The 17,741-nt window shown below is 37.9% G+C and overlaps 1 protein-coding gene across 7 annotated transcripts in view; it reads left to right on the forward strand.

The window, feature by feature from the left end:
* Positions 1 to 17,741, forward strand: part of CNOT1 (CCR4-NOT transcription complex subunit 1) — a 103,589-nt gene that overhangs the window by 45,137 nt on the left and 40,711 nt on the right. For all 7 annotated transcript variants that reach the window (XM_014788433.2, XM_004431671.3, XM_014788435.2 and 4 more), the window contains exons 11-16: positions 2,876 to 3,046; positions 3,343 to 3,470; positions 5,909 to 6,149; positions 8,175 to 8,294; positions 9,077 to 9,199; positions 9,666 to 9,817. In XM_014788433.2, the coding sequence (XP_014643919.1) occupies positions 2,876 to 3,046; positions 3,343 to 3,470; positions 5,909 to 6,149; positions 8,175 to 8,294; positions 9,077 to 9,199; positions 9,666 to 9,817 (935 nt within the window). The remainder of the gene's footprint in view (positions 1 to 2,875; positions 3,047 to 3,342; positions 3,471 to 5,908; positions 6,150 to 8,174; positions 8,295 to 9,076; positions 9,200 to 9,665; positions 9,818 to 17,741) is intronic.

Here is a 17,741-nt window from a genome sequence, read left to right on the forward strand (position 1 = left end):
ATTTCTTGAAAATAAATGATTGTTAGAGGAATTATTGAGGAGAAAGGAGGCCTTTTGAATGTTTTCTGGAAGGTGCAGCAAAAATCCTGCCAACATTGTTTATGAGTGGATAAGGATGATAAAAATCCTTACTGTTTCCACTTCTGGAATATCCACAAAGTAAATAATTGACCCCCAAATAAACAAAGTACCTCTCCTAAAATATTGAAATGCTTACATAAAACATAATGAGACTTCTAGATATTAAAAGGGAGTGATGAAATTTAGTGGGAGAACAGTTGAGTCAAGATGTAATATTTTCAGTCTTGTTCATAAAGTGTCAAGGAACAAAATACAACATTAAAGACTACATATACATACTTAACAACATTCTTTATAAGATGTCAGGTCATATATCTATCCTCTTTCTCATTTTTAGTTTTCCACATTTGTAACTTATAGGTAAAATTGAGTTTCGGAGAATCATGCTATTCTCTATATGACCTTGCTACTAACAACATCAATGGGATTTCTTTATTTTTCTTAGTAAGTAGATGGATTTATGATGTTGCAACCTATTCTTTTTCAAAAAAGTTTATTTATTCACTCTCTTTGTATTGAGGTTGCCTTGGTTTATAACATTATATAAGTTTCAGATGTACATCATATTTTGATTTCTGTGTAGAGTATAGCATGTTCACCACCCAGAGACTAAATACCATCCATCACTGCACACATGTACCCCTCTTCCCCCTTCTCACTTTCCCTTCTCCTTTAGTAATGGAGGGGAAAAAATAATACATAATCATGGCAGAAAACTTGGAAAGTGAAAAGAAAGAAAAGCCAAATAAAACCACAGTTTTGTCATTTACAGATAACCAGTTAATATTTTGTATTGCAAAATAGTTGTGGTTGTCTTGCAAAAGTGAAAACATGCCCTTTTCACTCAATAGTTTCATCTTTGTTTTTTTGTTTTTGTGGGGAAGATCAGCCCTGAGCTAACATCCATGCCCATCCTCCTCCACTTTATATGGGATGCTGCCACAGCATGGCCTGACAAGCGGTGCGTCGGTGTGTGCCCCGGATCCGAACCCGGGCCGCCAGCAGCACAGCACGTGCACTTAACCGCTACGCCACAGGGCCGGCTCCATATCTTTGTATTTTATCCCCCTTTGAAAATACTCTTTTTAAAATTGCAGACAAGGATGGTATTCCATGTTGTCTGAACCTATTTTATTCTGATTTCAGAGAGTATGAAAGGCTATAAATTGAGTGTCTGCACTGTGGGATTGAACAATTGAATCAGTAACCTCTTTTCTTCCTTTTTTTCTCCTCATATATTAGAGTTTTTTGTACTTTGTTGTTGTTTTTTTTTTTTTTTTGAGGAAGATTGGCCCTGAGCTAACATCTGGTGCCAGTCTTCCTCCTTTTTTCCTTTTTCTCTACCCAAAGCCCCAGTAGATAGTTGTATGTCATAGTTGTACATCCTTCTAGTTGCTCTACGCAGTACGCTGCCTCAGGGTGGCTTGATGAGCAGTGAGTAGATCCGCGCTCAGGGTCCGAATTGGCGAACCCTGGGCCACTGAAGCGGAACGCGCGAACTTAACCGCTACGCCACTGGGCCGGCCCGTGTACATTTTTGTAGGCAGGGAGCAAAGGACAATTTCAGATTCACATTGGGTCACTAGTTTGTTTTTTCCATTGCTCACCAAGAATGAGAGGAGGAAAGGACAGAGGCATGCCTTTGGATTTACCAAACTTGTCTCTTTCTAGGATAATGCTATTTAATAGTACCTTTATGGTTCTTTTCTGTTACAGTCAGTCATTGAAATGAATTTTAGAAAGAAAAAATCTTATTTTCTGAATGCTGTTGTTACCTTAGAGTGAAAACCCCATTTAAATTTGTTCTTTGTACCATATACAAAGCAAGCATTAAAGTCTTCATGGCTTGAAAGGAGTCACCTTGGAGCAAAACTAAACTGGCCATGATGCTTTGGTTGTAGATTTAAATACAAAGTGTGCACAGCTGTTTTCCTTTCAAGCATATAATGTACTTATTACTTTATGCAGTGTTTGCTTCTATCGGCTTGTTTCCTTTGCTTTGTGTTTCTTTAAGGAGTCTCATACTGCTTTTTTGAATACCGTTTCATAGAAATTTTTTTGAACAGAATTTTCAGTCATTTTATTTATTTATTTATTTTTAAAATTTTTTTTGTTTTTTTATTTTTCCCCAAAGCCCCAGTAGATACTTGTATGTCATAGTTGCACGTCCTTCTAGTTGCTGTGTGTGGGACTCGGACTCAGCATGGCTGGAGAAGTGGTGCGTCGGTGGGCGCCCAGGATCCGAACCCGGGTCGCCAGTAGCGGAGTGCGTGCACTTAACTGCTAAGCCACGGGCCCAGCCCCTCAGTCATTTTAATATAAAGAATCTAGACTACTTTTCCTGGTGCATACATTGGGGTGCTTTTAGGGGAGATCTTTAGTTAATTAAGAATGATGTTTGGGATAATTGATTTATTTTTGCCACTTTGTTTCTAGCTAGTAGAATCTTGGTGTAAAGACAAGAGCCACTGGGTGAGGAGTTATTTAGTTGCCATATTGAGATGGGAGTGTTCCTTGAACAAAGGAGGGGAGGAGACAGTTCCCCTTTACATACTCAAACATTCGGACATATGTCATGAAAGAGTGGAGTACCTGGCTAGTAGAGCCAGTTTATTTTGAATATTAAGAATTTACCTTTCTAAGTCTCTTTGGAGATGCCAGAAAGATTCAGATGATTTTGAGTTTACAATTAGAATATCTTGATTGAACTTCATATTTAATTTTGCTCTTTGGATAAAGCATCAGAATATGTACACTTTTGTTCATTAAATTTTGATATGCTTTTCTTTTTTAGAACCCGAGTTTGAACTTCAAGGAAGTAACTTATGAACTGGACCATCCTGGATTTCAAATTCGTGACAGTAAAGGACTTCATAATGTGGTTTATGGCATTCAGAGGGGTCTGGGTATGGAAGTGTTCCCGGTAGACCTCATATATAGACCTTGGAAACATGCAGAAGGCCAGGTAAAATAAATTTTGAATGAACATTATCATAGTTTAATACCAGTCAGACTGAGTTGAAGTATAGCAATCAAACTGTTTTCCCAATAATTTAATGATATTTGTCTCCAAGACCATCTCATCATGTACCTGTCATCTGTCTGAATTGTCTGTGGTTTTGAAAGAGCAAATAATTAAGGTTTTAAAGGGAAATTGTCATTCTAATAACCTTAAAGTTGAGATTAGCCTAATGAAAATGTTCTAAATTTTTATAGCATTCAGTCATTTATGGTGTTAAAGACCTTTTTCTCTCGTTTCAGCTCTCCTTCATTCAGCATTCCCTTATAAATCCAGAAATCTTCTGTTTTGCTGACTATCCCTGTCATACTGTTGCCACTGACATTCTGAAAGCACCACCAGAGGATGACAATCGAGAAATTGCCACATGGTAAGCACTCTCTTACCATGTAAACATACTATTAAATAGCATTATCTAGCTTTTCTTGAAAAGATCACTTCTACTTTTTTGAAATATAAAATTAATAATGAGCAACTACATAGTTCAAAGGTTTAAATGAAACAGTATTTTTAGGTAGCCTACTTACCTTAAATTTTTTTAGAGGGGTGTTGGTGGATAAAAATCTAGTTTTAGTCCTCTTATCACTAGGTAGTTACACCTCGCCCAAGTTCTGCTGTTAGATATTTTCTGAAACTATCCAATATTGGTCTCCCTTAGTGTTAGATCCCTTTCTTCTCCCTGTAGATTTGCTTACTTTCTTTCCTTTGTAAGTAGCTCAAGATAGCCAACCCACCAAATCTAATACTTTCAGCTAGATTGTCTAGTTTCTGTGAGTTCCAATTCCAAATTGCTGAAGGAGAATCTGACTCTTGCCCAGTAGGTTTCTCCTGGAACTCAAGTCACTTGTCTCGGGGGGTGTGAGATAAGGTTGGTGAAAGTACTTTCATCACTGTTGAAATACACAGAACAGTGTATATTGTGTTAGGGGGGGCATGGGTTGGATCTGTCCCCAAAGGCATCTACTTTATAATGTTTTCTCCATTTTTTCCCCCAGCCCTACACTCCTGGGACACTTTTCTGATGTGAAACAGATTATTGTCTTTATTTTTTTGGCTGTGGGTGGTAGTTTTAGGGGAGTTTAAAGCCCTCTAGGTATTGCCAGATTTTCTAAAACAAGAGATGGTAAACTTTATTTTATTTTATTTAATTTTTTGTGAGGAAGATCAGCCCTGAGCTAACATCCATGCTGATCCTCCTCTTTCTGCTGAGGAAGACCGGCTCTGAGCTAACATCTATTGCCAATCCTCCTCCTTTTTTTCCCCAAAGCCCCAGTAGATAGTTGTATGTCATAGTTGCACATCTTTCTAGTTGCTGTGTGTGGGACGCGGCCTCAGCATGGCCGGAGAAGCAGTGCATCTGTGCGCGCCCGGGATCTGAACCCGGGCCACCAGTAGCGGAGCGCTCGCACTTAACTGCTAAGCCACTGGGCTGCCCCGAGATGGTAAACTTTAAAGTGTTAGTTAACATTTAGCTTTGCAGCCAGATGGTCTCTCTACATGTAGCATTTACTTAACTGTCTTATTGTAGCACAGTATAATAAATATGGGTGTGGCTCTGTTCCAACAAAACATTATTTACAAAAACAGGCAGTGGGTGGTATTTGGCCTGTGGGTGTAGTTTGCTAATCCCTATTCTGAAAGACTGACCCAAGCAAGCAGTGGTTTGTTCTAAAGTGTGTCCTTTTATTGGGTGCTAGCCAACATTGGATCTGCAGGCTTGGTTAACTTTTTTTTTTTTTTTGGTCTTGTTAAGTCTAATGTGATAGCAGTATTTCTTCTTTTTTTTATTTTAATAGATAAAGGCCTCTTTCCATTTTATAAAACTTAACTATATCACATTTAACAATTCCTTAATATAGCTATAGTTTCAAGTTTCCCTAGTTGTCTCACAAATGTCTTTTAACAGTTTGTATGATTGAGAGTCTGGACAAGGCTCACATAGTCTTTTATTCTGTATGTCTTCCTTCTCCCTCTTTTTTTTTTTTTTTTTTTTTTTTAGTATAATTTTTGCCATTCATTTGGTGGAGAAAAAGGGTAATTTATCCTCTAGTCTGCCATGTGCTATGGGTACTCATATTTCTTTCCTCATGGAGTTTAATTTGATCTTTATCTCCATAGTTTTCATGTTCTAAGGGTAAAGTAAGATCTTTTGGCTTGCTTCAAGTCAGCCACATTCAGGAGGAAGATGAGCACGAATGTTAGCCCAGGGCCAGTCTTCCTCAGCAGAAAAAGAGGAGGATTGGCAGATGTTATCACGGGGCTGATCTTCCTCACACACAAAAAAAAGTCAACCACATTCAGCTTCTTGGGGCAAGAATAATTCATAGGGGGTGCTGTGGACTTCTGAACTTGTATGACATCAGGAGGCACCTAAGTTTAAAACTTTGCATTACTAAAGTGTTTAGGATGTATTTTTGTGTAGAATTTTTATTGTGTAAATTATGTCTGTGTTTATATTTTGAATTTTTGACTATTCCTAAACTCACGTTTCTGTTTTTCACACTGATCAAAAATCTTTGATGATGTCTTTTTTGGTAAGGAGGATCCATGATTATGCAAATGGTTAGTAGAGTTCCTCTGTTCATCACTTCTATTCTCTTGTTAATTTGGACTGCCTTTCAAATTAGTCTGAAAGCTTAGCAGCAGCATGTATTTTTGAAATGAACAGCACCAATTTAAATATTTTTCAAATATTGAAAGATGACAACAACTTGGTTTTGTTCTGATAGCTGGTATCAGTTATTTGGAAAATGACTTTTGTATACTTAGATTTTCTTTCATAAAGTATCTTTCTTCCATTTTTGTTAGGAAGAGCTTGGATTTGATTGAATCTCTGCTGAGGCTCGCAGAGGTGGGGCAATATGAGCAGGTCAAACAGCTCTTCAGCTTCCCCATCAAACACTGTCCAGACATGCTGGTATTGGCCTTGCTACAGATCAACACCTCCTGGCACACCTTGCGCCATGAACTCATCTCCACTTTGATGCCAATTTTCCTCGGAAACCATCCTAACTCTGCTATTATTTTGCACTATGCATGGCATGGGCAGGTAAGACATGACTATTTCTTCATCTTAATAATCAACATTCTTTGGAGGATGCTCAACTAGAGAAATTGTCAATCTTGGAATTATGACGCTCTGGAAAAGTCACACTTCCATAAAGCTTATTTTATCGTTTAGTATCATGTGGGTATTAAAATGTAAACTTAAAGAGAAAGGAGGCAAGACAATTTTTTAAAAAATTCGGTAGTATGAAAGCTCCATATTGCTAGGGCACCAGTATCCTTTTGAAAGCAGTAAGGAGCTTAATCATTTATCATGGGACCAGAAGGTACTCATGTCACTTTCTAACAGTAAATCAGACAAGATCACAGGTAATTTAATTGGTATTATTTCCTGTTTTATCCAAATCCAGCATTTAAACTTTATTTTTGTTTCTGCTGAAATACGTTCAAGCCCTTGTGCATTCCCCCCCAGTTTTTTTAAAATGTGTTTGACAAGTAAAGATTCTTTTGTCCGTTGATTTTTTTTTTCTTCCCGTATAGCCTACTTTTTTTTTTTTTTTTTGAGGAAGATCAGCCCTGAGCTAACATCCATGCCAATCCTCCTCTTTTTGCTGAGGAAGACTGGCCCTGGGCTAACATGCATGCCCATCTTCCTCCACTTTACATGGGATGCCACCACAGCATGGCCTGACAAGCAGTGCATCAGTGCGCACCTGGGATCTGAACCCGGGCTACCAGCAGCGGAGCCCGCACACTTAACTGCTACGCCACAGGGCCGGCCCCTAGCCTACATTTTTAATAATAAATGCAGGAGGTTTAAGAAAAATCAGTTGATGGCCTAGTGGTTAAAAGTTGGTGTGCTCTGCCTCAGCAGCTCGGGTTTGGTTCCCGGGTGTGGAACCATACCAGTCGTCTGTCTGTAGCCACACTGTGGCAGCAGCTCACATAGAAGAACTAGAAGGACTTACAACTAGAATGTACAACTGTGTACTGGGGCTTTGGGGAGGGGAAAAAAAAAAAGAGAGAGGAAGATTGGCAATAGGTGTTAGCTCAGGGCAAATCTTTCCCAGCAAATAAAAGGAAAATCCATCATCTTCCCCTTTACATCAAGCACCTTTTTTGACTACTTGTTTTTTCTTTCATCATTCTTATAGTAGTTTACATTATATAAAAGTGCTTAAAAAGTCAGATAAGACCATTTATTAATGAAAAACGTTAGCCTTAGTTTCATGCCATTCATTCAGTCAGCCTTCCTCCATTTTTGGAGACTCAAATCTCATGGTAGACTTACAGTTTACAGAATATTTAACAAACATGTAACCACAAAGTTTGAAGCCCAGACGTCTGCTCACCACAGCTGTGAGGTAGAAAGGGCAGGCTGAAAGGAGCTGCATCTCCTCGCTTCTGGTTGAATACGTCTTTCGCTTGGATCTCTATCACTCTAGATAGTTACATTAAAATGATTTGGATACAGCAATAGTAATTGCCTTGCCATTACTTCTATGAGAAATGTTCACTAAATTCCAGCTATTCATTTGTATCATTCAACTGCAAGCCTTTAGATCAGTCCTCAAAGCCAGGCTGTTTTCTGGTAAAAAGAAATGGAATAATTACAAAAGATGAGCATTCTCATTTGTGAAAATAGCTAGATTTAATATGTGCAAACACCACTCCCGTAATACTGATACAGCGCTACACTGTGCAACATGAGAGGTGATTATCTTACACTAGTTTGGTTTTATATATAGACCAGTAATTTGTAATTTAATTTTAAGAAATTTATATAAACTTGATGTACCCTCATGTTCACATCATATTCGATTCTAATTTCGTGTTTGAAAATGTGTAGACAGACTTTTATATGACCCGAGGTTTAGGGCCAGGCTTCATTTGGAAGATGTGGAAGCCTTTCCTACAAAGAATGTTACTGGAATCACCGCTTGAGGCTTGTCTTCGCTGATAGGCCTCAGTTTTACATAAAAATAACAAGTAAAATTAGCTAGGCATTTGCAATAGTGCCTATCAAAATGCTTAGCATTGCTGTTTAACTCTTCTTTTCTTTTCTTAGGGTCAGTCTCCCTCAATCCGCCAACTTATCATGCATGCGATGGCAGAATGGTACATGCGAGGGGAGCAGTATGACCAGGCCAAATTGTCTCGAATACTTGATGTGGCCCAAGACTTGAAGGTGAGCTTGGAGGGACAGATTAACACTTTTATTTATTAATGATAAAAGATAACATTTTTGTGTGACATAGATGCCTTAGGAGTGATTCACATGTAACTAGCTCTTAGCTACAAGGAGTTGAGATTTAGATTTTTGCCTTGTAAGTAGAAGGTGATTGGAAAGAGAGTGGTTTTAGATGCAAAGATGTTTTCATTTACATTTGATTGAATTTTGTTTGGTTTTTCTGTGATATTTGCAAGGCTATTTTAAAGCAAGTGATAATTGACCTCTTCTCAGATATAATCTGTGAGATATAATTTTTGGAAAAACTAGTTGAGTTTCAACCCTTTTGCAGATTTCATTAGCGTTAACGTGATCTTTTGACAAGTAGTCTGACTTCTTATGTCTTGGATCACTAGGTGCATAGTATTGGTGTCATAGTTGTGCCAAGGTTGGAATAAGCCTGAGTAGAGATTTTAAAAAATGGATAAGGATAATTTACTTTTCATGCTTTGTGTCTTGCTCTGCTTTAGGTTTAGTTCTTTGAAAAAGCACAGGGTAAAGTTTATTTTGAAGGTAAAGTCATGTGTTCACCTTTGAAATGTGATCTTATTTTAAGTAAGGACTAGTGTTACCATTGAATTGTCCTAAGCTGTTTAAAAAATTATGACCAAGAAAATATTAGCAGTGTGTTTTAGTTAGACTTGTTTGTGAAAATAAAAACAAGAAACAGAAAAGAGGACAGGGAGATAGAAGGTTACTTAATTGCTTGACTTGTAGTTTCTGATACTCTCTTTCTTTAGGCCTTGTCAATGCTGCTAAATGGTACTCCATTTGCCTTTGTTATTGACCTTGCTGCACTTGCTTCACGTCGCGAATACCTCAAACTTGACAAGTGGCTCACAGATAAAATTCGAGAGCATGGAGTAAGCAGGATTTGTCCATTTATTACTGTTTTTAAATTTTGATGGCTGAAATAGCTAAAGAAATAACCTTTTTATTTTATTTATTTATTTTTGTGAGGAAGATCGGCCCTGAGCTAACATCTGGCAATCCTTCTCTTTTTTTTTTTTTCCTTGGCTGAGGAAGACTGGCCCTGGGCTAACATCCGTGCCCATCTTCCTCTACTTTATATGGGACGCTGCCACAGCATAGCTTGACGAGCGGTGGTGCATCGGTGCACGCCCGGGATCCAAACCGGTGCACCCCGGGCCACTGCAGCAGAGCGCGTGCACCTAACTGCTTATGCCACTGGGCCGGCCCCCGAAATAACCTTTTTAAATGGCAGTAAAGATGTTATTACATTCTGGATTTTAGTCAGAGTGCTTAGTCTTTAATCTGAAAGTGATTAAGATCAATTTCAAATAAACTGAGAGATTTTCTCTTTTTCAGGAGCCTTTTATCCAGGCATGTATGACTTTTTTAAAGAGACGGTGCCCTTCTATTTTGGGTGGACTTGCCCCAGAGAAAGATCAGCCCAAAAGTGCACAACTTCCTCCAGAAACTCTGGCGACAATGTTGGCCTGTTTACAAGCTTGTGCAGGGTAAGAAGAGCATGCTTGAAAATGACTATTTGATATTGGAATTAGGTTATTTAGATACGTGTTGATTTGGGGAAGAGAGGTTCAGTGATTAAAAGCAACAGCAGCTTAGATCATCCAATGGTTTTTAAGTCCAAAGTATTGAACTACTTAAAATACATATTAGATCTATTTGAGTTAATTTTTTGTATATGGTGTGAGATACGGTTCCAAATTTATTGTTTTGCACGTGGATATTCAGTTGTCCTGACACCATTTGTTGAAAAGACTGGTCTTTCTCTTTTGAATTGTCTTCTAAAAAATCGGTTGCCTGTAATGTATGGGTTTATTTCTGGGCTCTTAGTTCTGTTCCGTTGTTCTGTATGTCTATCCTTATGTCAGTACCACACTGTCTTGATTATAGGCGTACCTTGGAGATATGTAGGTTTGATTCCAGACCACCACAATAAAGCTAGTCATACAAATTTTTTGATTTTCCATTGCATGTAAAAGTTATGTTTACATTGTACTATAGTCTGTTGAGTATGAAATGCCGTTATGTCTAAAAAAAATAATGTATATACCTTAATTTAAAAATATTTTATTGCTAAAAAATGTTAGTCATCCTCTGAGCCTTCAGGGAGTGGTAATCTTTTTGCTGGTGTGAGTTCTTGTAAAAAATGTAATATCTGTGAAGTGCAGCAAGGTGAAGCCCAATGAAGTGAGGTATGCCTGTACTGTAGCTCTTTACTACGTTTTGAAATTGAGAAACGTGAGTCCTCCAACTTTGTTGTTATTTTTTTGTTGTTGTTGAGGAAGATTTGCCCTGAGCTAACATCTGTTGCCAGTCTTCCTCTTTTTTGCTGAGGAAGATTTGCCCTGAGCTAACATCTGTTGCCAGTCTTCCTCTTTTTTGCTGAGGAAGATTTGCCCTGAGCTAACATCTGTTGCCAGTCTTCCTCTATTTTGTATGTGAGCCACCACCACAGCATGGCCACTGACAGACAAGTGGTGTAGGTCTGTGCCCAGGAACTGAACCTGGGCCACTGAAGTGGAGTGTGCCGAACTTAACCGCTAGGCCCCGGGGCTGGCCCTTGTTCTTCTTTTTTAAGATTATTTTGGCTACTCTGGGTTCCTTGAATTTCCATATGAATTTTTAGGATCAGCTTGTCAGTTTTTGCGAAGAAGCCCACTGGGAGTTTGATAAGGATTATTTTGAATCTTTAGATTGTTTTGAGGAATATGTCATCTTAACAATATTAAGTCTTCAATTCATGAATCTGGGATGTTTTTCCCTTTAAGTCTTTGATTTTTTTCAGTGATGATCTATTATTTTCAGTGTGTAGTCTTGCACTTCTTTTGTTACATTTAAGTATTTTGTACAAGTCATATTATCTGCAAATAGAAAGAGTTTTATTTCTTCCTTTCCTGTCTGGATGCCTTTTCTTTTTCTTGCCTAATTTCTCTAGCGTGCACCTCTAGTCTAATGTCAAATAGAAGTGGTAAGAGCAGATATCTTGGCCTGTTCTTATTTTAGGAGGAAAGTATCCTTTCACCATTAAGTATGGTTGTTAGCTGTGGGTTTTTCATAGATTCCCTTCAGATTGAGGAGGTTTCCTTATCTTCTAGTTCTAGTTAGTTGGATGTTTTATCATGAAAGCATTTTGTCACATGCTTCTATTTGCATCTATTGAGATAATCATGTGTTTTTTTTTTTTTTCTTTAGATGTGGTATGTTATGTTAATTGGTTTTTGGATGTTAAAAAAATCTTGCATTCATGGGATAAATCTCACACACTTCTTTTTATATGCTGCTGAATTCAGTTTGCTAGTATGTGTGAGCATTTTTGTGTCTGTATTCCTAGGGGATATAGTTTTGTAGTTTCCTTGTGTTGTCTTTGTCTGGTTTTGATATCAGTATAGTATTGGCCTCATACAATGAGTTGATAAGTGTTCTCTCCTCTTCTCATTGTTTTTTAAACTGTGTTATAGCTTCCTTTTTTTTTTGAGTAAGATTGGCCCTGAGCTAACATCTGTTGCCAGTCTTCCTCTTTTTTCTTCTTTTTTCTCCCCAAAGCCCCCAGTACATAGTTGTATATCCTAGTTGTAGGTCCTTCTAGTGGTTCTTTGTGGGATGCCGCCTCAGCATGGCTTGATAAATGGTGGGTTGGTCCACACCCAAGATCCGAACCAGTGAACCCTGGGCCGCTGAAGCAGAACGCATAAACTTAACCGCTGCACCACTGGGCCGGCCCCTCTTCTTATAATTTTTGTGAGAAAGATTAGTGTTAATTCTTTAAATGTTCCATAGAATTCAGCAGCGAAGCCGTGTGGTCCTGGACTTTTTCTTGTGGGTAGTTTTTGATTACGAATTCAATATCTCTGCTTGTTATAGGTCTATCAGATTTTCTGTTTCTTGAGTCAATTTCAGTAGTTTATGTCTTTCTAGAAATTTGCCCATTTCATATAGGTTCTCTAGTTTGTTGGCATATAATTGTTTTATACTATACCCTTATAATCTTTCTCATTTTTGTAAGGCTGGTAGTAATATCCTTTCTTTCAATTCCTGGTTTTAGTAATTTGAGCCTTTTCTCTCTCTCTTTGGTTTGTGTTGTAGTTACATGTTGACCTTTTCAAAGAACCATCTTGGTTTTGGTTTTGGTTTTCTCTTCTCCATTTCATTTGTTTTGGCTCTAAACTTTATTATTTTCCCTATTTTGGGTTTAGTTTGAACTTCTTAATTTATTAAGATGGAAAGTTAGGTTTTCTGAGATTTTCTTCTTGTTTGAGGTATTTATGGCTTTGAATTTTCACGTATGAAATGCTTTGTTATTACGTATTTTTGTTTTCATCTGACAGTATTTTGTAATTTCCTTTGGTTATAAGAGTATGTTGTTTAATTTCCACATTATTTGTGAATTTTCTAGTTTTCCTTTTGTTACTGTAGGGGGAGGAAGACAATTCCTCTATCCCCTAGGTCCTTCTTGCTGGTCTAAGAATTAAATTGACATGAGACAGAGTAACAGGAGAAAATAAAACAAGGTTTAGTAACACGTATACATGGGAAAAACCCAGGAAAACTGAGTAACTCGCCAGAATGGCCAAAGCCGCCACCTTTAATACCATCTTCAGCTAAAGATAGAGGATATTGGGGGTGTAGAGGTTGGGGGCTTCAAAGGGCTAGAAGGCAATTTACATGGAGATGAAAATGCAAACGTTTGATAAGTATTTACTGGGCCATCTATAGACAGTGTGACCCCAGAAACAGAACTTTGGTAAATATGGGCTTGCATGTGCCTTTCTGTCTATTACATCTATTTTACATTACACTGTGGTTATTTTAAGGTTTTAGCGCCTTCCTTGAACAGACCTTCTATCTTAAATTCTTTTAGGCGTTTAGGGGGAAGGTCAAAGTTTCTTTCCGAGTCTTTTGTCTTTAAAAATAATCAAGCCAAAGAGGCACATTTTGGGGTGGGAGACAGTTCTGATCCCCCACGTTACTAATGTTTAGTTTCATTCCATTGTAGTCAGAGAATATACTTTGTAGGATTTTAGTCTTTAAATTCATTGAGACTTGTCTTATGGCCCAACGTATAGTTTATCCCGGAGAGTTTTTCATGTGTACTTGAGAAGGATGTGTAGTCTGCTCTGGGGTAGAGCATTCTGTATATGTCTGTTAGATCTAGTTGATTTCTAGTGTTGTCAAAGTCTTCTATTCTTGGTTTATCTTCTGTGTAGTTCTATCCATTGTTTTTTTAATTGAGATGTAATTGACATAGAACATGGTGTAAATTTAAGGTATTCAAAGTGTTGATACATTTTTATATTGCAATATGGTTATCGCAATGTTAGCTAACACCTCTATCACATCGCATAATTATCATTTCTTTTTTGTGGTGAGAACAGTTAAGATGTAGTCTCTTAGCAACTTTGATGTTTATAATACAGTACTGTTGACTCTGTCCATTATTGAAAGTGGGGTGTAGAAGCCTCTAGCTATTGTTTTTGAATTGTTTATTTCTTCCTTCAGTTTTCTGTTCGCGTGTTTTGGAGCTCTGCTTTCAAGTGTATGTATAGTTATAATTGTTATGTCTTCCTGTTGGATTGGCCTTTTTATTGTAAAATGTCTTTGTTAATTTTTTTCTTAAAGGCTATTTTGTCTGGTATTAGTATAGCTATTGTAGTTCTCTTGGGTAATGTTTACATAGAATATCTTTTTCCATCTTTTACTTTCAAGTTTTATGTGTCTTTTAATCTAAAGTGTGTCTCTCTCTCTTTTTTTTTTTTTTGTAAGGAAGATCAGCCCTGAGCTAACATCCATGCCAATCCTCCTCTTTTTTTGCTGAGGAATACTGGCCCTGAGCTAACATCTGTGCCCATCTTCCTCCACTTTATATGGGGCACCGCCACAGCATGGCCCGACAAGCAGTGCTTCGGTGCACACCCGGGATCTGAACCTGGGCCGCCAGCAGCGGAGCATGTGCACTTAACAGCTACGCTGTGGGGCTAGCCCCTAAAGTGTGTCTCCCCCCCCCCCCCCAAAGCCCCAGTAGATAGTTGTACCTCATAGTTGCACATCCTTCTAGTTGCTGTATGCGGGACGCGGCCTCAGCATGGCCGGAGAAGTGGTGCGTCGGTGCGCGCCTGGAATTGGAACCCAGGCCGCCGGTAGCAGAGCGCACGCACTTAACCGCTAAGCCACGGGGCCGGCCCCAGGGCTTCCATAGTTTCTAATGAGACCTCAGCTGTTAATTTTTTTGAGGCTTCCTTTTATTTGATAAGTTGCCTCTCTTGCTGCTGTTAAGATATCCTCATTGTCTTTTTTCTTTCAAGAGCTTGATTATGTTGTTTCTAGATACGGATTTCTTTGAGTTTATATTGGAATTTGTTGAGCTTCTTGGATGTGCAGATTAATGGTTTGCATCAAATTTGGGAAGTTTTCAGCTATTTCAGTAAATACTCTTTCTGCCCTTTTCTATCTCATCTCTCCTTCTGGGACTCACATTATGTGTGTGTTGGTACATTTGATGGTGTTGCACATGTCTTTGAGTCTGTGTTTATTTTTTTCCTTTCACTTTTGCAGGCTGGATAATCTTAATTGAGTTATCTTCAAATTCATGGATTCTTTTGCCTGCTTGAATCTGCTGTTGGGAACTTGTAGTGAAGTTTTCATTTTAGTTATACTTTTAAAACAATAATTTATATTGACATGCTTTATTTTATGAGACATCTTTCTGAAAGTTTTGCTGTAGTTCTTTTGACATGTTTTCCTTTAGGTCTTTGAAGGTATTTAAAATAGCTGATTTAAAGTCTTTGTCTAGTAAGTCCAATACCTGTGCCTCCTGAGGGACAGTTTCTGTTGACAGCGTTTTATTCCTGTGTATGGGCTGTGTTTTCCTGTGTTTTTTGCATGTTTTTGTAGTTTGTGGTTGAAAACTGGAAAGTTTAAATAATGTGACAATTCCTGAAATCAGATTCTACCCCCTCACCAGGGTTTTTGTTTTGTTGTTTTGCTCTTTTTGTGTTTAGAGACTTTTCTGAACTAATTTTGTAATGTCTGTATTCTTTGCCATGTTTGGCCACTGAAGTCTCTGTTTGGGTAGCCTTGTGGTCAGCTAAGATTGGAGATTTAAGATTAAGATTTTAGATTGGGGTTTAAGATTCTTAAACCCCAGATTCAATAAGCTGTTCTTCACCCTGTGGTTTTCTGTGCATGTGGAGGCACATCTTCCACACTGAGCCAGTCACTTGACAACTCCACTTGAGCTTTCACTTCCTTCTTAGGCAGAGCCTCAGCTTGAGGTGAGGGCTTGAGCCTTCCCATGTCCCTTCATGGGAAAGGCACAGCTTTAGGTAATGCACAGCCCAATCCCTGGGAAAATGTGCCAGTTTTTCAAAGCCCCACCATGGGAATCTCATTCTCGAAGTTTTCCCTTTAAGCTTTTTGGTTAGCATATATGCTCAAACGCTTATCTTCTACTTCAGGCAACCAGAAAGTTAAAACAATTACCTTTAAAGGTTTTCTGCAGATACCTCATGGGAAAATCTGTTTGTGATGGGCCAGCTCTTAGGTCGAATAAAGACAACTTTGCCATTGTGGTCTCACAGGAAATCCTCAGATAGGTGAAATAATGACAGTTATGTGAGAATGAGGCTTTGAAGATGTTTTAACCCAGTTCTGAGCCCTTTCCAGTGGCTGTCAGGCTGCTGCTTTTCACTATGATTGTGGGCTATTAGTTTTCAAGGCTGCTGTGCCGCTGGAGAGGGAGCATGGAAATAGGGCAAATTAAGATGCCAGAAAGCTAGCTGTTGTTACCAAGATTGAATGATCTTTCTGGAATAAAAATTCCCTGGATTGTTGTAAGGCTTTGGTTAATTTCCAGAGTTGTGGAAAAGTTGATTCTGACGATTTTTGTCAGTTTTCTACTTGCTTTTATGGAGGAAAGAGTATTTGAAAGTCTTTACTCCACCATTTTTGCTTATGTCCTATGTATTTTTTTAAAATTCTGAAGCATAATAAAATGAACACCTGTTATTCTGTTGTGCAACATGACCAATTATTTTTTTTATTTTTTATTGATGTCTTAATAGTTTATAACATTGTGAAATTTTGGTTGTACATTTTTGTCAATCACCATATACATGTCTCCCTTCACCCTTTGTGCCCACCCCCTACCCCCATTACCCCTGGTAACCACAATACAGATTTCTCTGTCCATGTGTTGGTTTATATTCCACATATGAGTGAGATCATACAGTATTTTTCTCTTTCTGGCTTATTTCAGTTAACATAATACCCTCTACATCCATCCATGTTGTTGCAAGTGGGACGATTTTGGTCTTTTTTTATGGCTGAGTAGTATTCCATTGTGTATATATACCACATCTTCTTGATCCAATCATCAGTCGAGGGACACTTGGGTTGCTTCCACTTCTTGGCTATAGTGAATAATGCTGCAATGAATATAGGGGTGCATAAGCCTCTTTGGATTGTTGATTTCAGGTTCGTTGGATAGATTCCCAGTAGTGGGATAGCTGGATCATAGGGTATTTCTATTTTTAATTTTTTGAGGAGTCTTCATACCATTTTCCATAGAGGCCATGACCAATTATTTTGAAGCTACCTTTATCTTCCTCTCCAATCCTGTTTTCTTACTTCTCCCACATAGATCTTGAATTTTATTTTGCCTTTCCTTGCTTTTAAAAAAATTTACTCACACATATCTCTAAACCAGTGGTTCTCAACCAGAGATGATTTTGCTCCTTTGAAGTCATTTCACATTGTTTTTATTTTATTTTTTTTTCAGATTTTCGTTAATATATATGTATTTTCTTTTTATTTTATTGAGGTCATATTGGTTTATAACATTGTGTAATTTCAGATGTACATTATTATATATCAGTTTCTGTATAGACTGTATTGTGCTCACCACTAAATAGTCTAGTTTTTATCCGTTGCGATACATACGTGCTCCTTTACCCCTTGTGCCCCCCCACACCTTTCCCCTCTGGTAACCACTAATCTGTTCTCTTTATCCATGTGTTTATCTTCCACATATGAGTGAAATCATACAGTATTTGTTTTTTCTCTTTGACATTGTTTTTAATTGTCATAATTAGAGAGAAGTGTGCTACTGGTATCTAGTGAATAAAGGCTGGGGATGCAGTTAAACATCTTACAGTGCACAGGAGAGCCTCCCACAACAAAGAATTATCCAGTCCACGGTAGTAATAGCGCAGCAGTTCAGAAGTAGAACTTCTATAGAGTTCTTCTATAGAGTAAAACTGCTCAGTAAGTTCTAAATGTTCCAAAATTTTAAGTTTTAAAGTTTTGCTTCTCACATTTATATATTTTAATCCATCAGAAATTGAATATTCTCTTGGAAATTTAAGTGCATATTAAAATTGGATTAAATTTTTTGTATATGTGTAAGGAGGTAGTTTATCC

Source organism: Ceratotherium simum, chromosome 30 (genome assembly GCF_057802395.1).
Source record: "Ceratotherium simum simum isolate JZ-2026a chromosome 30, ASM5780239v1, whole genome shotgun sequence".
NCBI lineage: Eukaryota > Metazoa > Chordata > Mammalia > Perissodactyla > Rhinocerotidae > Ceratotherium > Ceratotherium simum.